Here is a 23219-nt window from a genome sequence, read left to right as displayed (position 1 = left end):
ATAAGCAGTTTTTTAATTTTATACTGTACAGTGTGGAGTGATTGGTTGATCTTCTTGCTCCGGTGATTTGTGGGATGTCAGAGCTTCAGGACAAACCTGTGTTTACTTATGAGCACGCGCACATGCCCAGTGTGGATAAGGGAAGTTTGAAGAGATAACCAGGCTCCTCATCACCACAGATTAAAGTCACACTCTGTGCTCCTTCTGTTGGTTCTTCATCCTGCTCGGCCGGAGGTCTCATCTGCACTGACCGGAGAGAGAGAGATGAAGAGCCCGCAGACCTTCCTGAGAGGATCGCCGGTGTCTCTGCTGCTGCTGCTGCAGATCACAGGAGTTCACATCCACGCATACAAACCTGTCATCATCGTCCACGGGCTGTTTGATGGACCCAAACAGTTCCAATTGATGACTCAATACATTACAAAGGTAAGAGGCCAGGTGAATTAGGTGTTTAAAAAAGATTTGAGTTGACTCATTAGGGTAAAAGTTTGATCACACTCTATAAACGTAGAAAAAAATCAGACTTTGAGCGTCAACATGGACATTGATACAAGTAAAGAGTACACATAAGGGAGGACGACTCAAATCAGAATAATATATGACATGTTTTGGAGGTTGTAAAGTATAATTTAAGTTGCTTAAATTGTGTGTTGGATCTTTAATCAGCTGAATATATCTAGATTTAGTCAAATGGAGTTGAAGTGGAAGTGCAAATAATTACAATAGGTAGTAAGTATTTCAAAGTGAAACTGTTGAAGAATACCTTAAATTGAACTTAACCTGAATATATTCAACCACTGATTACATGATTCTGCAGTGAGGTAAATGCATTTGGTCCATTTGTTTTAGCTAACCTTTATGCATTTTAATCATAAACCTGCTTTTAACGATCAATTGTAATCATTTTATTTCATTTGGTTAAAGTATTGATTATTTGAATTGTGTAAATGGTCAAATATATCCCTTAGACATGATGGAAGCAGCTGCATAAACACAATACATGTATGTCACGGGTTTTCCAGTCCAATTTTGACTTTAAGTGAAGTGAAAATCAGGGAGCGGTTTCAAGGTAGCACTTTCAGTTCCCTCCTCATTTTTTATTCCTCAAGTTCAGTTTTACTTTCCTTGAACTTCTGTAAAAGAGCCCACACCTGACTGAGACGGCTGATAACGTGAAGTGAAGTCATCAGGGGGATTGAATCAGCGATTACTCTGTTCCTGACAATCACTTCAGGGTTTGTTGTCCTCAGGTGCATCCCGGCACCGAGGTGAAGGTGATCGGTTTGTACAACGAGTTTGCCAGTCTGAAGCCGATGTGGATGCAGGTCCAAGGCTTCGGGAAATCCCTCGAGTCCATCATGCAAGAATCTCCAGATGGTGTTCATCTGCTGTGCTTCTCACAAGGTCCTCTCCCGCTCCTCCCGTTCTCACCTGGACACTCAGCAGGCGCACTTCACCATAAACATGAAGGGTTTTTAAAGCATGCAGGCATTTTTAGAAAATCTGATAGATCTGTGTGTCTCTCACATCCAAATTTGTTTTTAAATCTTCCCCTCCTGTCACATCTTCCCTCCACATATATGGGTGCTGTTATTAGATTTTATGCTTTTAAGAAGTACTTGTACTATGAATACAATACAGAGAGGAAGGCTTCAGGCCTTTACTGTTAAATACATTTAAATGGGCTTTATTTGCTCACTCAAAAGACTGCACAGTTGATCTCACTTGGGGGGGTCGGGCCCTTAAAGTGGGCTTCGGAGCGGTTTTCTCAGTGGGTCGTCAATACTGATGAAGGCTTTCCTCTGAAATGCGTCAATCTGTATGCTGATAATTCAAACTTTTAAGGATATTGAGTGGACCGCCTTGTTAGTTTTCTTGTCATTTTTTTGCAGTTATGTTTTCTTACTGTTTTTCTTCTGTTATTTAATGGAGGACGCTTTTGAGACAAATGTGTAACATGAACAGTCAGCCGAGAGAATCGTGGGAAAAGTCCTCCTCCACGTCACACACAGATATTGAAGATGTTCTGAATGAGAAGAGAGGAGCACTCAGTCAGTCAGAGACCAAGGTTATTTCTTGCAATCAGATGTTTGAGAAAAGTGGGTGACGTATACATTTTGAGAACAAGGATATCAGGCAAAGTATCCGTCCCCTGAAGGTCTGTTTAAACAATCTAACCTCCCTGAGTTCATGGAGGTATCTCATCACAAGATGAAACAGAGAAAATAAACATTAAACAAATCACTTGTAAGAGATACTCTGTCTTTGTTCATGTTTATATGTACACAGTGACCTTCTTTGTGTCTGCTCTTTTTTATCTTTAGGTGGTCTCATTTGTCGTGCTCTTCTCTCCACAATTCCAAACCACAACGTCCACACCTTCATTTCCCTGTCGTCCCCACAGGCGGGACAGTACGGAGGTCAGAGAGCGTCTTTTTTTCATGATTGTTTTCAGCATGCTGCGTTAACCTTTGTCCTCTGGTGTTTTAAAAGGTCTTGTTAATTAACTAACCTTGTTCATTCTTAAAAGTTCCTGAATTAAAAAATAAAGGACTTCTTCATGTTTCTCCACAGACACGGAGTATTTAAAGCGGGTATTTCCTGAGTACATTAAGAAGACAGTGTTTCATATCTGCTACAACAGATTCGGACAGAAAGTGTCTATTTGCGACTACTGGAGAGGTGAGAAGATGACAGAGGTTTTTAATTTATTTGAAAAGCAGAAATACATCCGAGAGGTGGGGTACAACATGGCCAGTCAATCAGAGACAAACAACCAGTCACACTCACTCAAGGGCAATTTTGAGTCACTAATTAACCTAATTAACGAGCATGTCTTTAGACTGTGGGAAGAGTTATGGGGATAACAGAAAGGCTCCAACAGGGATTCGAACCAGGAACCTCCTCGGGCTAACCACTGCACCACCGCCTATCTGTCTAATATAACCATCTAGGCTGGTAGGACAAATGGATATGAGACTACCTCCAAGTTCATTTCAAATGTGTGCCATTTTCAGGAAGAAGACTTTCAACCAATCAGAACAACAGTGAGGATAGCTGTAGTTGGTACAAAGTGGATACAACCAATTGGTGCAGCGTATAGACCAATAAACAGCCATCTTGGTTGTTTACAAAAAAACAGTCAACAACCTGCGCTTCAATCAGACCCGGCTCTACCAGGATGCAGAAGAACGCATTGCCCCCTTCATTCATCTCAAATTTCTGCACCCTCAGTTTAATGGACACAAAACATGACACAAGTGTTTTTGTACAATAATTAATGAAGGTTTTCAAATGACCACAGAGACTCAGGCGCACCTGGTGACCTGTGCTGTTCACTGTAGAACAGACCTGACCAGTTCAAGGTGGGAGGGTAAATGCTGAATAAAATGAGGAACAGCCACATCTGGCAGAGCAGAAGCAACAGCTACATAAAAGATAGATAGATAGATAGACAGACAGACAGACAGACAGACAGACAGACAGACAGACAGACAGACAGACAGACAGACAGACAGACAGACAGACAGACAGACAGACAGACAGACAGACAGACAGACAGACAGACAGACAGACAGACAGACAGATACTTTATTGATCCCGAGGGAAAACATCATTTGGTTTCCTGGCATCACTGATGGACTAGTGATTCCAGAGAATAAAATTAGCCTGACTGACAAGAAGCTAATGATTCTTATCAAACAGATTAAACAACTGTTGTTGTTCGCACACTATGCTGGATAGAGGCCTGTATGTTTTCTCCACAGACCCACACCATTGGTCCCAATACCTGCAGTACAACACCTTTCTGGCCATGATTAACGGTGACAGGCCAAACAAAGACATGAAAGGTAACAGAGTTATCGACTGTCATCGCCTTTGTTTTTTTAAATGCGTCCTTGTGGATCTAAAGTGAGAATGTAAAGTAATGTGTCTCCTCGATGAACCTCTTCAGCCTGGAGGGAAAACTTCCTGCGCATCAAGAAGCTTGTGCTGATCGGAGGACCAGATGATGGCGTGATCACACCGTGGCAGTCAAGGTTTCAGCACCATCTCATTATTTACAAATCAAGTTATACACACTGTTGGTTCTCTTTCACTTTGATAATTGTGTAAAAATACGTCCAATTATTCAGTTGTGGTTTAAATAGTGTCAGTGTGTGTTTTGTTCATCTGCACACATAAACCCCCCCCCCACCCCCACCCCCAAAAAAAACCCGGCTGAATAGGCTCCAAATCAGATTGGATTTCTGGATTACAAAATCTACAGATCCATGAAAAAAAAATAAAAAATCAAAGTACAACAAGAACACATGAGAGGCCAGTTAGCCAGAATCTGAGGGCTCAGTGGTAGAGTTGGAGGTCTGTCGGAAGGTCGAGGGTTCGATCCCCAGCTTCTGCAGCCAGGTCTGACGTGTCTTTGGGCAAGACACTGAGCCCAGAGTTGCTCAGGCTTCTTCGTCGGTGGTGCATGAATGTGTATGAATGGATTTAGTTCATTCTGATGGGCACTTTACCCAGCAGCCTCTGCCATCATGTGTGGGTGTGACTGTGGTCAGAACAGGGACAGCACAGGTTTCAAGATCGCTTTACCAGCATTGACTTTTTCCTCTTTCCTGCGCAGCCAGTTTGGATTCTTTGACAGCAATGAAAACCTTTTGGAAATGAAGAACCAGGAGGTGAGTTTCAAACAGATGCATCTCTGTCATACATGCAATCAGTTTGAATTCACCTGACATCCATCATCAGACCTCTCTCTTTCTCTGTTTTAAAAATCTGTCGTACTGGGTAACTCACACTTCTATTCTTCTCTCTCCCTTTCAAAGTTTTACAAGAACGACACGTTTGGGCTGAAGATGTTGGACGCTCGTGGAGACGTGTCACATTGTGTTCACTCTGGAGTGAAGCACGTTCAGTGGCACTCAAACTTCACAGTGTTTCAGAGCTGCATGGAGAAATGGCTCACATGAAAACAACCTGCTGACAGAGTGATAAAGATGTTCAAATAAGGTACTAATCCAACTGAACAAGACTGGAAATGTGTGACGTTCATACTCGTGCAAAGATGTAAAGATGATTTGTATTTTAGAAAGAGGAGGGAAACAGCATAAACATTGTGCCCAAACATTTGTGATCACTTGGAGGATGGCCCACAGGTCATCACTTTACTGTCCATTCACGGCTTTGAGAGAAATGTTGCATCAGCTACAGTTATTGAATAGATTGCCAGGGACAGAGATGAATATTTTTAACAATATTTTAAGACATTTTTAAGCTTCAGGTTTAACATTATGGCATCGCTGGCTTCTTGGAGTCATAAAATAACATTTTTGGATGTCATAGTAGATGCACGTAGTTACATCTACACACAGGTTGGTAGGTCAGCGCGGTAGCCGCTGGTCAGTCACAGGTAGCCATGTGCCGAAGCAGCATGTCCTACTATCTTCTCAATTCTCCTCCGAAGGGAATCATCCTTTACAAACCAACATCACGCTGAACTGAAGAAGTCTCAAAACTAGCATGTTAAACCCCTAACTAATGAGGAACATGAAACCAAGTTTCTCATCTGTTTTCATTCAGTTCAACTTCTCTTTTCCGAGCATTGAAGACACCCAATGCTGAAAAGAAAATGGTTCTATGTTGACCCGCAGTGAGTTGAGTTTTTACCTAATTAAAACTCCAGAATCCTCGTTTTCTCCGCCCCTGACCTCCAGGATTAGAGATTAAAAACAAAGGTTGACCCAAGTTCAAGAACAATGTAAGGGATATGAAGACGTATTTGCCCAATGTTTGCTGAAGAACAGGCGCTGTGGGTCTTCACCCTGAAAGAGCCACTAATGGTTTCTTATTAATAATATATATAAGATTGTTTAAAAAAAGCTAACTGCAACCACATAACAAGAGCAGCATTCAAAGATGATTCCTTCCTGTACTTCATCCTTGAATTTCCCTCGGGATCAATAAAGTATCTATCTATCTATCTATCTATCTATCTATCTATCTATCTATCTATCTATCTATCTATCTATCTATCTATCTATCTATCTATCTATCTATCTATCTATCTATCTATCTATCTATCTATCCTCCATACAGACAGATACAGAAGCCTTATGTATCTTCCTTGATGGAGTTCAGTTAAACATTTTTTAAAGTAGATATCTCTTATTTTTTACATACTGCTTTTGCAATATGAATTTTGCTATGCCTTTTGGTGGAAGAAAATACATGTCAGTTATGTGAATGTATTTGTTTTTATATAAAACTAATGCAAAATTCAGCTCTCTTTGAAACAACTTTTACATTTTTCAAATAGAGTAGTTTGCTTTGCTGGAATACAAAGCCTTTTATACACGTTTTCCTTTTTAGCGTGTTTGTATTTTCTTTGCAGAAACATCCTCACACAGACCTCACTATTTCTTGTAATGGAATTGCATTAAAGTGAGATCAATCTTTGTAACGTTTGAGCAGTGACGATCTCTGCTGCCCTCTAGTGGAAGTTTATGGCATGTTACATTTCTGCAGCATCATAATGTAGTTTCAACCCTGCGCAGAAAAGAGGTACATTTATTGTTGTTCTTTATATCTGCATTAAAGTCTGTTGTAATATCTGTCAAAGATTTTTTTGCCAAGATTTAACAAATAGATAATAGCCTCCTGCAGTTTGTTGAACATTGTTTGCTAAAGCCTTATACAGTAGCTTACACATTACCTTTTAGGTGCTGTTCCTTTCAAAAATAAAGTTAACATTAATGTTTTGGATGTGTTTTGATTGCTTCTTTAAATATAAACAGTTTATATGTGTTTGCAACTGTTGTGTTGATGGTTTTATTTCAGCCCTCAACAGAAGAGCGAACATGTCGACACTTTTGCCCTTTACACATGATTAACTCAAACCATGAAGAGGGAGTGAACAATCAATTCAATGTATTGATTTTTCTTAATTAACTTATATAGGATGAACTTTATGGATTATGAGGAAAAAACAATGGGACTGTTTTTATCAGAAATCCTGCTTTAAAATGTGCAGCCAGTATGTTTTATACTGTAGGTCATTTATACATCCGTTCTGGTGATTTAATTTCTAGCACAAATTCTTAGCATATTTTTAAAGTGGGAAAATATATCTTACATCAAACCCTGATTGATAATAAATGACACAGTCTTCTGTGATAAGGGACATGTAAGAGGGGTGGCTCCTTCTTGTGGTCATTTTGCATATGCATTTTTAAACGATGAGAAACTTTCATGTACAAAGTATCTGCAGGTTTGAAGGATTAACAGCTGACCAAGACATTATACTATAAACAATCAAAAATAGTTAATTTCTCTGAAAAAGTTTCAAAGTTTCTCAAAAAGTTCCTTTCTCTGAGGAGAAAAAAAAAATCCAACAAGGATCCACTTTAAATCTGAATCGTTATAGTTACAAATCATTAACTGGCTCAGCGTGGGAGGACCTCCTCCTCCCTTCTGCTGCTCAAGCTGCCCCTCACAGGTATGACTCGTGACGTCAGCAAGGTGACACCCACCTCTCTTCCTCTGTCTGCTCCGGTGTGGCTGCAACCAGAGCGACTCCCGCTCAGTTCCCGGTGGAGTTTTTTTTTTTCGGGAATGAACTTGTTACCGTACACAATTCTGTATGTATGTATGCGCGCGCACGTGCGTGTGTGACTTCACCCAATTAACACGACACTAACAATGCAGATTTCTTCCTCGCGCGACGTTCTACAACTTTAATCACGTCGAGCGCGTGAAGCCAGAGAGGATCTTTACACGTAAGTTATCGCCTTTTAAACACTTTACAGCATGAAAGACTTTGAGTTTGTGAGTCGTGGACAACTAAACACACAGAACGGTGAAAGTTAACGCTTGTCTTTCCTTCCCGGTGAAAAAACAGCTCGACTTTCACACGCTGACGTCACTTTCACGTTGAATCGCTGCACGTCTGTTGCTTTAAATAGCCCTGAAATACAATGTTGTCCCACTCTTTTAGACTGGGTGATGATTCAGCTTTTCCAATGCACTGGAAACATTGAAAGCTGCCTTTGCTGTCTTGAATGCAGCCTGTTTGATCAGTTTTAAGTTTAAAATAAATGTTTATGTTGTAATACAAGTGTTTGGGTTTATTTAAAAGGGTGTATTTTGTTTAAAATGAGTTGGAAGTTGTCTAATGTTTTGACGTTGTGATGTTCTGGGAGGTGTTTAAAGGTTCACGGTCTGACAGAAAGTTTCATTCATCCACAGTCTGAGTGAATTCACTGACAGCGTGGCTCAAGGTCGACGTGTCCCGCCCTGTTACTGTCAACACACAGCAGCTGTGAGCTTCAGTAAACCGGTCAAAACAGCCATATACAAGAGAGAGAGAAAACTAAATATTAACCCGAAGCATCAGGGAGATACTCAAAATGTGGTTTGAGGTTTGAGAGATAGCTCTTAAAAACATCCTGTAACAAGGAAAACAGACTGGAAAATGTACATGGGGAGAAAAAGTATTTAGAAAGGAAAGCTAAGATACTCATTTAAACACTGTGTGACTGTATGATATGTAGCTCCATTGCAAAACCAAACAAAACATTGAATTAAACATCCTGTGCAAAGGTGAAGAAAAGCTAAAACATTTCAAACCAGCTGTCAATGATCATGTTGACCTTAACGAAAAGAGGAAAAAAAAACCTGTCTCTAGCTTGTTCCATATAATGAACAATAAAAAAACAAACAAAAAAGGATGGGAGCAACTGTGGGCCTGAACCTAAAAGACCTCAGTCTGGTCTTTTTTCAGCAAAACAAAGCGTAAAAAGGTTTGACTTCACTGCTCCTTGTAGAAATATGAAATTTGTCCAGAAGCCTACAACACAATTTTTGGATATGTTAAAAGTTGGATATTCTCACAGAGCTGTGAATATATCCATAAATTAGAAACCACCAGAGCAGCCACGCTAAAGTTACCACACAGTCCATCATACCAACATGTACATCAGGTATTATGAATACCTGATGTGATGCTTTTAGCTGAATCTGGTTATCTGCCCATGAACAATCAAACAACAGTTTTAAGGACATGTTGCTCCTCCACCAGCTAGCTAACAATCATGATTTTACTTTATTGTTAGCTTTAACTTTAAACAGCTTTTTGTTCATTCGTTCACGAAAGGTTTTTAAGCTGCTCTTTGTTAGCTAACTCAGTAGCTAGCTAACATTAGTATCATTGTTTGCTTTAGCTGTTAATTATAGTTTTCTTTAGGGATAGTATGTGTTCCTCGGGACATTTGTTTTGCTTACCTACGATTTGTTATTTGAGTTAATCTATAGAACTTTATATTGAGGGTATTTTTTCTATTTAATAAGCTTGTAGTGGATAACGGTCTTTATCAATGTGAAACCATTGAGTATTTGATTTGTCCACAACGGAACAAATAAACAAAACGAGGTGCTAGTTCTCGAATTGTTTAGAAAATATTTAAACCTGAAACACACTCATGAACGATGTTTAATACAAACCTATTTTCTGATTTAATTCACAGAACGAGTCCAGCATCTACTGGACACTAAAGGGGGATTGAACTAGCCCTCTGTCCACGATGTCTTCTCGAGGCAAAAACGACCTGTGTCTAATATGTGGCGGGGGTCTCCAGGGCAACCAAAGGCGGTGGCTGTTTGGGGGCCGCAATAAGAAGAATGGCCAGCCTCAGACCCCGACAGAGTCCCTGAGAGGAGGCAGCCTGTCCCGTTCCTCGCAGAGCAGCCCCTGGGGTGAGTCTGAAGCAGAGTATGTTCAAGAAAATTATTTTCAAACAAGATTTTCCTGAAGTGAACTTTTTTTCTTGACCTTCACAGGAAGCACTTTATCGCTGAGTTCGTCAGGGTCGCTCTCCATGTCCCAGTTATCTCTGAGCTCCCAGTCCAAAGGAATGGATCTGCTCTCTGTGTTGACTCACATATTGGGGCAGCCTGTACCAAGGAAGAGCGGGCAGGGGGAGTTTGTGTGTGGCAAATGTGTAAGCGTCCTTGAGCGGGTATTTAAGTTCGACTCGGTGATTGCGAGGGTGAGGGTGCTTTCATCTGAAAGGCTTCAGAAGCTGACCCAGGAGAGGGACAAGATCAGACAGTGGGTGCGCCAGAACTACCGTCAAAGGCACCCAAGGGACTTCAGCTGCAGGGGAAGCACCAGTGAAGAGGATGGAGACACGGAGAAGGAGGGCTACAGGGAGATGCTCAGAGATAACATGGCGCTCTCAGAGTATGAGTGCTGGTCCGAGAAGTGGGACACGTGTCCGTATTTTATTAGAACAGGGAAAAGATGCAGGAAGGGCAAATGCTGTGAAGGCTGTGATTCTTTGCGTGTGTCTGACTCGGATTATGAGTCTGCTTGTGGGGTTCCTCGCCACTTGCCTTTTCAACCCTTCTCTCCATTGGCATTGTCACGGGACAAATCCCGAAGTATGCCCGTTCACTGGAATAGGGTGCCATCCATTCACTCCTGTTCATCCTCACTGGCAGGTTCGACTCTATCTTTACAAGCCTCTTCACGCACCGAGTCCATCCAGTCTCTGGACTCTCTGGATGGAAACGACCTGTTTGACTCACCAGGTGTTCACTTTGTGCTAAATGAGCTCAGAAGTATTGAAGGGAAGCCAATCAGCTCGCCTTCAGGGAGTAGGATTCCAATTCTGGGGAGGAAAGACGGGAAGTACTCGGGAAGAGTTGGAGAGGTGGTGTCACCTCGAGTGAACAGGGTGCTGAGCTTTGGAGACGTGGAGAACGGAGCGGAGGACATGGGCGGTGAAGACGGGGACATTTTGACCGAACTGAGAGATGAGTTCGTGCCTCTTCATCGAGAGGTGAGTCTCCCAGTCTGAGCACACCATGGATCCAAGTTTACTGTATGAACATGTAAGACTGAACTCTGACCAGGTGTTGTGTGTAACGGTGTCTGTCAATATTTACACAGTTTGCTGCAATAGTAAATCCGGGATCAACTGAGGCCAAAAGATTAGAAATAGACATTTGACTGAAGCTTTTCCCATAATGCCGTTACCCATGTTTATCATATGAACCTTTTTTTTTATTAAAGAGCACTTCTGGAAGGGTTCAACATGCTGTCAAGAACCTGCGAGCCCAGCTGGACCAAGCTGTTTCTCGCATCAGGACCCTGGAAGCCGAACTGAAACATGGACGCAAACCAGCTGAAGTCAATGGATCAGAAGATTGGGCCCCGGTGAGTGTTTTGTACCCACACACCACATTTGACTGAGGTACAAACATGCAAAATAGTCTCTTTGATGGACTATAAAGAAAGACTTGTAAAGAAAGCAGCTTATTTTGGAATCCAGGTGGTTTCATTTTTATGAAACACTTTCACAAACACTTTGATAGTTTGATGAAGCACTGAATGGTTTAACAAAGAATAATATCGACTCCAACCTTTTGAAGTAAATCATGGATGGGATGGATTAAGGATTTGTGACATTGTGATGTACCCACATCGTTGTTATTTTTCTCGGCTTTGATAAAAGATAATTGCCCAGAAGCATTTTTGTTAGTTTTGACAAACCGGTTCTTTATAAACTGCAGCAGTGCTCTGCAGCTCCACAGTCACATGTACAAACCGCTTCATACACCTCTGTGAGAGTTGACTGAGGACAAATATAACATTATGAAAGGAATGTGTGTGTGTGTATGTAAAGGTGTGTCCCTGTTTCCTCGTGTACAGGTGAAGATAATGGCTGACAAAAACACACACAAACACACGCTCGGCCTCTCTCTGGAATCTTCCCCGACCAGTGGAGTTTGCCCCGGGCTCAGCAGACCTATGATAGAGGATCTCATTAAAAAGGCCTCTGAGCTCCTTTTGTAGAGCTGATCCCTGCTTGTCATGTGAACACGGCACATTCTTCAAGAGTTGAATGTTTTTAATAACGTCAGGACTCAGGAGGATCGGCATCAGATCATTTTTCAAAAGTATTCTTGTGTTTTGCACAAAACAACATTAGATGCATTTATCTAGGTCTTCTTTTTTTGTTTTTGTTTGAAAGTGTTTAATCGTCCAACGTGTCCACAAAATAACCTTCAGCGTTAAATGACATTTATAGGCATAAGCAGTTTTTTCATTTAGCAAAGGTACTGTAGGAAATCGCCTGTGGCCTCGTCCACAAAGGGCCGTCGAGACACAGATACATGTGGTTTACTTGAATGCCAAACTCTCTGGGCAGCTGTTGCCCCAAACGTTTTGATTTAGCCCCAAATATGAAGTAAATGTAATAAACCCACTGCCAGACGATCTGCTCGCTTCAGCGTCAATTTGTCACTTTTTCTCTCTTGCTTAACCACTCCCTCACTTAGTACCTCAGGCTTGTTTATTTCAAAATCCCATCTGGGTCCATTCTGCAGTTCTATGTCGTTGTTCGAGAGATGATTCAAAACTTTTTTCTTTTTTTTCACAAGCTGTGATTGATTTCACCTAAATGGGAAAAGGCCACATGTTGGTCTTTTTCTGAGGTTTCCCAGTGATTTAAACCACTGACCACAGTTTTGTGTTTCTTTTCTCCTCCAGTTGGACCAGGAGGAAGGTGGCAGTCTTGTGCTTCAGAGCTTCGGTCACTCCCTGCGCAGCCGGGAGCGTCTGATCCAGGTGGGTGAGGTGACGAGGGCTGACAGGACTCAGTCATGCACACAGAGGTTGGATGTTGTGCTGCTCGGCCTCATCGCTCACTGGAATGTTGTTTGTCTTTGGAGTGGCCGGTGGCCCTTAAAGTGGCAGTGCCAAAGCTGCATTTACTTTGTCTGTTTATCTCATAGGACAAATTCTGCAGTATGTAGTGTTGTTATGTTGAGGATTTACTGCTGGAAATTTAATGGGCCTATTGAACATAGTCAATAAGTACCAGTAACTGTAAAACAAACGTCCTTCTGCATTTCCTGTCGGTTAAAGAAATGTTTGTTATTTTATATTGCAACAGAGTGAGGTTCATAAACTCAAAGCAGATATCTGCAGGTTCAAACAGATTTCAGTTTTAAGGTGAGGTAGATGAGTTATAAATACAGCGGCATGTTTGATGTTGCTGTAGATTTATGACTGCCCTTTCCTAATTTGCAATCATATCAGCTTGGCTTGCAATAGACTTGGCTTCGGTCTGATTTTGCAAAACCTGGCACCTACATGAACCTTCAATCATTAAAGTCATCCAGTGCTGTGTGATGAGTGTGTTTAGTCAGATAGATACATCTGCCCTCTCTCTTGCAGGAGTGTATGGGTCTGATCAGACGACTGTGTGAGGAGGAGGAAGCAGGGGCAGAGCTGGCCAACAAGCTGACTGAGAAACTGACGGAGAATCTGAAGGAAGCTCTGTCTGACAACAAGGTTAGAGCCGACACTGTACTGATTACTGATATGAGTGCTAAATGCTAGGTGTGCTTATGATAGCACATACTACCTAACCACACCAAATATTTCAGCTAAGCAGGTTTTGTAAGACCTGTTTTTCTTCCATTAGCTGGATTTCATGTACTGATAAAACATGTTTTGTGATTTGCAGGCCTCCCTGGAGACTCTGAGGTCTGAATTGAATGAGAAAGAGAAGAGTATGGAGATAGAGATCGAGGCCCTGAGGAAGGCTGGAAGAGACCGAGAAAGAGATCTGGACACACTGAACACTGTCCTGCAGTGCAACCAGGATATTATGAATGTAAGAACACACACATCAGAAACCCTAGATCGAATACACTGCAGATAAACACACACACACACACACACACATATTCTTACAACCTTTAGATGTTAGGTAATCTTTGTATTGTCCCTTTCAAACAAGCATGCAGCTGAAAGTGCTTCACTAAAGAACAGACGGGCAGCACATTGACTCAATAGATAAAATGATGTCTGAAACAAAAATAAAGAAGATTTGTTACTGAATAAATACAAATTTGGAAAATGTATACTTTGTCCTTTGTCCAGGAGCTGCGAGTGGCTCTGGGGGAGAAGGAGGACCAGCTGAAGGAGGTGGAGAAGGAGCGGGAGGTCTGGAAACAGAAGGACCGGGCCCTCGCTACTGTCCTGCAGGAGAAGGAGGCTCTGATTGGTTACCTCAAAGAGGAGCTGGAGAAGTGTCAGAAAAATGCACAGGTAGTTAAATCTACACTGTTAACACAATATTTACAATACATAGAATATTTGCAGGAAGATCTGTTTCTCTTCAGACATTATACACAAAAAAACATGAGCGGCTTGATTCCTCATTTAGTCCGTAAGGTTCGTGTGTGTGCCTCTCTTCTCTGGAGTTTAACAATGTCTCCCTCACTGTGAAACTGTAGGTCTGTAAAGTATGACCGTGAACCTTTTTTTTCAACCATTACAAGAAACGTTTCTGACTTCAGTGACTCTGGTAAAACTTCCACTCACATGTCATTCTGTTCCAGGCTCTCTCAGGCTCTGTGATTGGTCAGGATTCGGCCGGGGGCGGGGCTCAGCTGGCAGCCTGGTTGGAGGAGAGAGAGGGAAGCAGCGCCACCTTGTGTAACGAGGTCACAAAACTCACCACAGCCCTGCAGGAGTACCAGGACATGGTGCAGGTGAGATACAAGCAGGAGAGGAGAAGATTTGAAGGGTTTGACAAATTACAAGGGGAGGTTTGGAAAGATTGATGGACAAATACCATCAAAATGCAAAATGAAAGAATGGCTTGAAGTCTGAAATATATAGATGGATGTTAAAGTTTCATTTTCAGAGGTTTCCTGTTTTGGGACTTCTGGTCAAAATATATAGGCAGAAGTTCCATTCAAACAACAGCATGCAATGCATAAAGACAACAATCCTTTTACTTTGTCATCAGACTCAGCAGGAGAGTCACAGTCAGACGGTGTCCTCCTTGACGGCTGAACTCAGAGACACTCGGCAGGACCTGAGGCAGAAAGAGAAGGAGCGGAAGGAGGCGGATAGAGCCGTGCAGAACCTCCGACAGGACGGAGAGAGAGCGGAGAGGAAGCTGAGAGACAGCCTGGAGAAGAGAGATAAGCTCATCGAGGTAAAGTACAAGAAGCACCAGGTGAAATAAATTCCTGGAATATTGGAGCCGTCCAGCGTTTGTTACACAAACCTATCAACAATTTTATTTTGACTGAAAATAGAGACGCATCCATTCATAAACAACTAAAAAGCTTCAGTGAACACTTTAATGCTTAAAGGATGAAGGATGAAGTAACACAGGTGGTTTCACAGTGAAGGATGAGAATATCTAAATCCGTTGGTGATAGACCTTGAAGTACAAATGTTGTCATTCAAGTTTGGTGCATCGTCAGTGATCCTAAAAGTAGTTAAACTATTTCAAAAGACGATTTACGAAGTACCTATTGTTGCACTGTGTGACACTCCCATGTACCGCACACCAAACAACCCTGTTCTTGTTTTATTTTTAAGTCTCCCCTTTGCGTCACTGACATTTTGATGAAGACGTGATTGTAGGAAGGACACCATGAGGAGACAAAAGAGCGGAGTTGAAAAGCATCTTTGCAGCTGCGTCTCCACATCTTTTCTCTGCCTGTAAACCAAACATCATAAACATATAGGCCAGGTGTAGATGTCAGATTTTCAGGCGAGATTTCATATAATTAATACATTTACATTAATGTTGAAGACAACCCAGATTTCAATTTCTCATCAGCACTAGCTCGTGAGATGTTTATACAAAGCCAGGTGCGACACTAAAAGAATAAGTCTGAGATGTGTGGGGCTTTTAACCAACCAAATATTAAAACTTTAATCTATGCATGGACCGTACTGACGTATGTCATCATCATTAATACTAGGAATCTTTTCATTGTCTCTAATGTAGCAAATCCTGTTGGACGCAGAGGAGCGGGACCACCTGTTCAGAGAGCTGCAGCAGAACCTGCAGAACAAACGTGAACCTCTGACTGCCGTCAAACACACACTGTGACGGACTTCTGACCCGACAAGATGGAAACTGGCTGCACAGAAATGGAGGATTGCATTTGCACTACGCATTCGGCTTTTCTGCACATTTATCATTTTGAAAGTTAAGTTTAGTTTTATTTATCTTTTTGAGGTTTCATCCTCAGACCTGCCTTGTTCTGACCAAATGATAGCTTTATTTTCCACAGTGTCTACAACAGTTTCTGGAATGAATACTCTGTGGAGATGTCAGGTTTAACTGTTTGCAGCTTTTTGTTCAATACTTGATTTAGATTTTAAAAAAACAACAGATTATTGTATTTTGCTGATTTTGAATGTAATGGGTCTAATGGTCAGGCAATGATTAGATAGCATTACATGCAGTGGGATTTTTGACATTTCTGAAAGGTGATTGTTAGTCAAACTGAGGATCATTCATTTTGTTAAAACTGAAATTTGATTTTATATTCTGTAAAGCAATTTGCAGTGATGCCTTTGGTTGCCTTTTTACTTCTTCTTTAGCCTAAAACAGAGCTGTAAAGTCTTTTTGCTACTCTTAGCATTCAAGGAGGGGAACATGAGGGACTTAAATAATATTTTTAACAGCTTTCTCCTTGTTCTTTCAGATGTCTAATCTTTTATTTCAGATCTGTTTTCACTGATCTTAAACGTTTACATGTCTTCCTGGACCAAATACTGGAGATATTTTCTTTATTTTAATTCAAGTGAATAAAACACTGAACCACAATGTCTTCTCATGTCTGCAGGTGTTGTTATATCGTGAACCATTCATACTGCATTAGGCCGACATGTTTCAGGCTGCTGGTTACGGAGCGGGTTTTCTTCTCCAAAAGTTCATTCAACTTTTTTAAGCGTTTACTCATTTTTATAAACATGGGCACTCGGAGAGCCGAGCAGGGCGGTCTGGGACCAGCAGCATCCGTCCTCAGACCTCTTGTGTTGTTTTATTGTTTTAATCCAATATAGCCAATCAATATTATGTTATGAGACTGAGATACATATTCAAACACGGATAGAAACAGATGAAGACATTTTAAAGATATAAAGGAAAGGGAAACCTTTGAGTAACCAGGAAATGGCCAGCAGAGGGCGCCTGTAAGAGCAGTGTTTCTGTGTGTCAGCTTGTCTTTGTACAACAAAACTTTTTTTTTTCTGTCTGTGTATGACAGGCCCTATTCCTCTGCAGGTAGGACTTCATTCCAAAGTGACATAAACATGTTCAGTGTCTGGGGATTATGGACAAATTGAAACATATTGTGAAGTGAATATCTCCAATAATCTATCTTCATTTTAAACATTGGTCCCACACTCAAAGGCACCTTGGCAAATGATACAAAGAAAATGTAGGCTACTTTCACCCTTTTCTGGATTTGAATATTAACTGATAAGGTTAAACAAGAACAGGAATATGTGCAATTTTTTATTCAGCCGAAATGCACCATGGGATTCGTAGTCAACTGCACTCGTTTAGTTGACGCTCCCTAACGCAGTTTTCAATCTTGTCAACTGATGATTGTGGTCTACGTGGAGAGCTTGGTCCCGCCTTTAGCCGGTAGAAAGACCTATGCTACAGATGCATTTAGTGTAACTTTATTTATGGGGGAATAAATGGGAATTGAACCTCCTGAACCAGTGCAGCTGCAGCAGGAGTGTTAAATGTCAGTGCCTCCTGTCAGCCTCTCCTACTCACCACCCAATCACTGAACAGCTTTGAGTTTCTTGTTTCTTCAAGGACTGTTGCTATGGAGCTCAGATCTCAACACTGCACACAAAGTCAGCTGGATCCATCAGATGCTTCTTCAAGTGGACAAAAAACATTTTAATAGCACTTCACATTTTCTCAGGAGGGAAGCGGGTGTGAAGGAATGCAGGTCCAGTCAGTTCCTCTCGGCTCCGTCACCATCGGAGCGCAGTCTTGGCGCGATGGCACGGTTCGATCCATCCGGCGCGCGGAGCGCCTGGTGCGGCAGACCCGAGCAGGACGGTCCGGGACCAGCAGCATCCGTCCTCGGACCTCTTGCGGCTCCGCAGGTTTGACACCAGCGCACACAGAAGGCGCAGCGGAAATGGCCAAAGATAAGATTTTAAGCAAAGAAGAGAGCCCTGACTGCATCTGCAGAAATAAGATCTCTAGACCCCAAACTACTGGACCGATGGTGAGAAAGACAGAAACAGATTTTACAGCCTTTATTACATGAAAAGGTATAGCGGGATGGATCAACTAATAATTAGCAAATCAATACTTGTCTTTTAAACATCTGCAGGATATTCTTCTAAACTAAAGTAATAGGCCAAGAAAACGTGTAAAGTGAGCCTATAGTAGGTCTTTCTTGTTTATGAGAATAAGATAGAGGTGAAATTTGTTCATGTCAGATGTAAAGAATTTATCACTTAACACAGTGGACAATATGTTTCTTTTAAAAAGCAGCTTAGAAAGTACATCTCTAGATTTAAACGACAAAGTTGGATTTATGTAACTACTTTATGACTGTTCAGTCATATAGCCAACATGTATAATGTGTAATTTAGACTGTTACATAATATATTATGTAAAAAAGGGACAGTTCATCATGGGTGAATGTTCATTCAGACCCCTCACTTATTATTGCATTAAAATAATGTGTGACTTTCTTCTGTAGTTCCCCAGCAGCTCCCAGAGGACATTTGTGGCCCCCTTCCCTCCTACCAGCTTGCGTGAGCAGTGTGCCGGTGCCAGCACTGCCGTGGCCGCTGAGTACATGCGGACGGTTCGGGAAGTGGAGGGTCAGCTGCGAAGACAAGCCAGCAGGGTGAGGGACGAGGGCGTCAAGTTGGAGAGGGAGAAAGCTCACCTGGAGAGGACGCTGCGGAGCCTCAAAAGCCACCTGAACATCAACAGGAGGAGCTCTGAAGGGAGGACCAGGAGGCCGTCCTCTGTGGAGACAGTTAGTTTACACAACATTGGCTTTTATGTGAACACACAGCAGCAAAGGAACAGTCTCAGTATGTGTTCTGATGCAGGTTATATATGTCCTTTAACAAACAGAGCTCATTTCCTGCTCACAATTCAGCCCCCTTTTTTCTCAAGCTTTGTACTTTTCCCCAAAAAAGTAACATGAAAAGTCCTCGTGAAGAAGGGAAGCAATGAATCATTCAATGCCTTACAATAAACATTTTTAAAGCAAAGATATATTTTTTAAAAGATTCAGCAGTGGTTTCTGTCGTGAGATTGAGGCACTAATTGACACTTTTTTTTTTTACAATTTTGGTGTTAACTGTCCTTGAATACAAATTGTAAATGTAAATGTTGATTCTTTAGCCATTTTTTTGTTTTTCTGCCCAACATCAAAGAAACTGTATATATAGGAATGACACCTGCAGAAGCATGCATGTTTAACAAATGCCCATATGTTTGTTAAAACCCTCAACGAATTGCTCTTAACTGATAGATTTGAAATCCTTTCCCCGTTAAAGATGGATTATACAACAGCAACATACGTGATGTAAGAGATCCAGCAGACTCCATATTAATTCACTAAGTTCTGTACTGTTCCCTTCATTCATCAAGTCGCGGTGATGCGTTCACTGACAGCTCTGCTCCGCTGCAGGAGAGAGATGGTGCTGATTACTTGTTGCTGTGTGAGAGACGAGAGCTGACCCAGTTGAAACAGGATCTGGAGGGAGTGCTCAGAAACACACTGACCCAGCTCCAGGTGATTTACAGAGTCACTGTTCTGTCTTCAACGCTTGGCATGTTTTTCTTTAAAGGCCCCCCCACACACACACACACACACACACACACACACACACACACACACTGCACTCTCCCTCTCTCTGGTTTCCACTCCCCTTTCTATGTGATTTACTGTCATTAGTGACAGAAGAAAATCAACACTGTCAGAGTGGTGACATCAATTATTTCCACCCTGCTGTTTTATCGCCACTTCATCATATCTGTTGTGTTTTTATCTCTGATGCTATAAAGTATTGATGTGTTCAACTTTTAGCACGCTACCCTCCCCATTATGGTTATTTTAACATGCTGGTGTTGTAGGCCGTGAAAAGCTGTCTCAGTTTAGCTTGTAATAATGCTCACATCTCACCAGCATCTTAACTAGCTGAAACAATTTGTAAGGTAATCATCTAAAGTGGACCGACAAAATAAAACAGCAACTATTGCATTCATTTGTGAATCAAAAAATTGCTGGAAATTTATTTTTATTGCAGCTCAGCCAGTTTGAAGTTTTCTGCCAGTTCTGAAGTTTTGGATAAAACTGTTATAATACTATTGGGCATAAGGAGAAATTATGAACATGAACTTTTTTTAAACAAATAATAGAGTCAACTATCATTTGATAATCAGAAGATTAAACAGCAATGGGAATATGTGATAGTTACGAGTCTGTCCCTCTGAAGCTCTCTGTGTCCCTTGCAGGCGCTGGGTCAGAGCAGCAGACAGCTGTTGGCCTGTTCCTGTGAGAGGGCTCGTGTCCTGGAGCTGCTGCCTCTCAGCGGCTCTGCTGGAAGACACCGCAGCTCTGCAGGGATGAAGAGCGACCCCGTCAGCCCCTTTACACCAGGTACAAAGACAAACTGAACCAATCACTGCAGCAGGAACAGCGGCTCAATAGAAACACTGCTTCGGCTCAAAGATGGTCCAAACGTTATGAAGAAAAAAAAAACAGTGTCCTTGTGAATTTCTGATTTTAGGAACAAAACAGGTATAAAAAGTATTTCTTAACTAGATACTGAACTGAAACGCCCTCTGACTTTGTTGTCCTTGTGTTTTCATGGATGGGACGCCAAGCCACTTCCTTTGGCTAGTTAATTTTTCAGATATGTCTCATACATGTTTTTATCCAGTTAACACCCTCTGTCCAACTGTTAGGCCTATCGTCACAGGGGGGAAGAGTGCTGGTCCCGCCCACTTCGGGATTCAGTGTGTGGAGGCTTTATACTCCTTCTCAGTGTCGTCGCAAGAGTTCAACAGAAGAAAAAAATACTTTTTATGGTCTGAAAAGTAAAAAAACAAAACAACCAAATTAACTTTGCAATGCATAACAATACATAAAATTGATCTCATAATCTTTTCAGAGGTTTATTGGCCCTCATCTGCTGCTAAAGAAACAAAACAGGAGGGAAACTGGAAGAGAGCGATTTGTTTTTGATCTGAAAATCTGCTCTGAAAGTGGCTTAGTGAAGCCTGTAATGAAACAAATCATTCCTCACATCACTGATTTGTCCCTGTGCAGAATGTCAACAGGCTTTAGAGGAGTCCACTTTGACCGTGGACCAGTCACAGCTGCTGAGAGAAAACATCAGACAGATGCTCACCGGCGCCATCCAGAGGCAGAAAGCTGCGCACTCTACTGTCAATGATGGCCTTGTGAAGAAAATTGCAGAGACAATCAATTTGCAGGTAGACACAAATACAACATGTTTAACATATTTGTGTGTGTTACACAGACGTACTATGACAACGCATGTATTTCAAAATAGTAAAAAATGTCTTCTTTATTCTTTCCGTGACAGCAAAACCTGACTTTAATGTCTGCAGCCACCAGGCAGGCCATGTTTCGTAAGCAGAGAGAAATAAACTGTATCCGTCACAGCCACGGCAGACTGCAGGTGAGTGTGTATGTGGAACGCAGCCTGACTTTCAGTCAACACACATTGGGTGGCAGTAGCTCAGTCTGTAGGGACTTGGGTTGGGAACCGGAGGGTCGCCGGTTCAAGTCCCGGCACGGACCAAGTCCGGAAACTGGTCTGGTAGCTGGAGAGGTGCCAGTCCATTTCCTGAGCACTGCCGAGGTGCCCCTGAGTAAGGCACCAAACCCCAAAAACTGCTCTGGAGCGCCCGCTGTGGGCAGCAACCTCACTCTGAGACCTCTCCATTAATGCAGAGTGAAAACCGAATTTCCCCTCGCGGGATTAATAAAGTATATAAAAAAAAAAAACACACTGATGTTTCTCCTCAATTTCTCTTATTGTGTGCAGGGTCCAGAGTACAGCGGGGACGTACTGTCCAGAGAGAAGCTCAACCGGCCTCTGGTGCAGGTTTATCAGAGACACCCAGGGACACAGTTACCTGAGGCCGCTAATCTCTTACAGGTGTGAAATATTTCAAAATGTCTTAATAGATATATTCAGTTACATTTAAGTTTGAAGGTGATGCAAATGTGGCTACCTCCTGCTCCCTACTTTTTCTTCAGGAAAGGGTTTCTTAGTTATTCATTTGACATTTTTTAATCATTTTGTGTTCATTGTCAGATGATTTAATTCATCTTTGTGGCTGCTGTGGCAGTTTATTCTCCAACTTTTTCTTTAAATGTACAAATAGTTAGACAACTTTACTTATTTTTCTCTTTACTCATATGAGCTTCTCTCTTCATGTGTGACAATAAACACACACTGTGAAAACTCTAACTCATGACATTCAAATACACCGGCAGATGTTCAGACTGAATATAAAAAAAACCATTTAGTGGTTTTCCACCTAGCTCACCTGTTTTGTCACCTGTCTAAAACAAGCCATACCAGGAGGGTGACAGTGTTTCCTGTGTGTCTCTCAGGGCAGTGCAGTGCTGAGGCGATGTCTAACCTCCTCTGAGGGGGAGCTGATGAGGCTGCAGCGCGCCTTTCTGCAGCTGCTGAACGACCAGCACGGCAAGAGGGCAGCGGCTCAGGTCGACGCAGCCGTCATCCGCATGAGGCAGCAGCAGGTGGACAAGCGGGCCGTGCCGACTTTTCTCCACCAGGGGGCGTGCTGAAGCCAAACGACCTCGACGTGTTCATTAGAGCTGCAGAAAGCATGCTTACAGAGAACGATGATAGTGATGATGTGTGTTGATTGGAAAACAGGGCAGCATTGTGTGAGATGTAGAGGCGCATTATTAATGAAACATGATTAAAGCTGCATGATAGGGCCAAATGAATCTATGGGCACACATGCTCACATGCTTTTGTTTAATTATGGTCTATAGCTGTATTTCAATCAAACAAATTTTAAAAATATGACCCCACATCAGAACAACATTTATCCCATGAATATGTCCATAGAGGAGCATATTCATTCTCTATATGAACTTGTTCACAAAGTCCCAACATGAATCACTTCAGCTCTTTGTGAATGTTCAAACTTTGGGCTCTTTCCTTTTCCTCCCGAGAAATGCTTTTAAAAGTTTGCTGTGGAAGAACTAAAGCGTCCCATTTAAAACCTTTGAAAGGAACCACTGAAGCAGACTTTGATTTAGACTTCACGACTAACATCAGTGTTGAACATCCTTAATTCTCTGATTGTGCTTAATCACCACAT

General features: G+C 41.9%; 3 protein-coding genes across 4 annotated transcripts; all 3 read left to right on the top strand.

Moving 5' to 3' along the window:
- Positions 1-124: 124 nt before the first annotated feature.
- LOC306823334 (lysosomal thioesterase PPT2-A-like) lies at positions 125-5935 on the top strand. 2 transcript variants are annotated; one of them, XM_079342793.1, is made up of 9 exons: positions 125-426; positions 1251-1404; positions 2325-2420; positions 2575-2682; positions 3768-3851; positions 3956-4040; positions 4625-4679; positions 4827-5010; positions 5581-5935. In XM_079342793.1, exons 1-8 carry the CDS (start codon positions 265-267, stop codon positions 4968-4970), a joined length of 888 nt encoding a protein of 295 aa, XP_079198919.1. In that variant the 5' UTR covers positions 125-264; the 3' UTR covers positions 4971-5010; positions 5581-5935. The 2 variants fall into 2 exon arrangements, with proteins under 2 accessions (XP_079198919.1, XP_079198918.1); XM_079342792.1 differs by lacking the exon at positions 5581-5935 and having other exon boundaries at positions 4827-5248.
- Positions 5936-7471: 1536 nt separating this feature from the next.
- On the top strand, positions 7472-16656 carry LOC306823668 (uncharacterized protein). The gene is made up of 11 exons (XM_079343395.1): positions 7472-7775; positions 9522-9750; positions 9835-10838; positions 11072-11215; positions 12551-12628; positions 13241-13357; positions 13533-13682; positions 13952-14119; positions 14413-14565; positions 14826-15017; positions 15825-16656. The coding sequence occupies exons 2-11, from the start codon at positions 9579-9581 to the stop codon at positions 15927-15929; spliced, it is 2283 nt and encodes a 760-aa protein (XP_079199521.1). The 5' UTR covers positions 7472-7775; positions 9522-9578; the 3' UTR covers positions 15930-16656.
- Positions 16657-17451: 795 nt separating this feature from the next.
- Positions 17452-22892, top strand: tektl1 (tektin like 1). Its single transcript, XM_079344820.1, has 8 exons — positions 17452-18081; positions 18565-18849; positions 19513-19617; positions 20340-20484; positions 21157-21323; positions 21437-21532; positions 21902-22015; positions 22477-22892. Exons 1-8 carry the CDS (start codon positions 17791-17793, stop codon positions 22672-22674), a joined length of 1401 nt encoding a protein of 466 aa, XP_079200946.1. The 5' UTR covers positions 17452-17790; the 3' UTR covers positions 22675-22892.
- The last annotated feature ends 327 nt before the right edge of the window (positions 22893-23219 follow it).

Source organism: Symphodus melops (genome assembly GCF_947650265.1).
Source record: "Symphodus melops genome assembly, chromosome: 5".
Classification (NCBI taxonomy): domain Eukaryota; kingdom Metazoa; phylum Chordata; class Actinopteri; order Labriformes; family Labridae; genus Symphodus; species Symphodus melops.
This window is presented reverse-complemented; position numbering and strand designations above follow the sequence as displayed.

Coding starts and splice junctions, on each gene's coding strand:
- LOC306823334 (XM_079342793.1), top strand. CDS start 265: ATGAAGAGCCCGCAGACCTTCCTGAGAGGATCGCCGGTGTCTCTGCTG. Junction 427..1,250: donor TGACTCAATACATTACAAAG/GTAAGAGGCCAG, acceptor TGTTGTCCTCAG/GTGCATCCCGGCACCGAGGT. Junction 2,421..2,574: donor ACAGGCGGGACAGTACGGAG/GTCAGAGAGCGT, acceptor GTTTCTCCACAG/ACACGGAGTATTTAAAGCGG.
- LOC306823668 (XM_079343395.1), top strand. CDS start 9,579: ATGTCTTCTCGAGGCAAAAACGACCTGTGTCTAATATGTGGCGGGGGT. Junction 14,120..14,412: donor AGTGTCAGAAAAATGCACAG/GTAGTTAAATCT, acceptor ATTCTGTTCCAG/GCTCTCTCAGGCTCTGTGAT. Junction 14,566..14,825: donor AGTACCAGGACATGGTGCAG/GTGAGATACAAG, acceptor CTTTGTCATCAG/ACTCAGCAGGAGAGTCACAG.
- tektl1 (XM_079344820.1), top strand. CDS start 17,791: ATGCAGGTCCAGTCAGTTCCTCTCGGCTCCGTCACCATCGGAGCGCAG. Junction 18,850..19,512: donor GGCCGTCCTCTGTGGAGACA/GTTAGTTTACAC, acceptor GCTCCGCTGCAG/GAGAGAGATGGTGCTGATTA. Junction 22,016..22,476: donor AGGCCGCTAATCTCTTACAG/GTGTGAAATATT, acceptor TGTGTCTCTCAG/GGCAGTGCAGTGCTGAGGCG.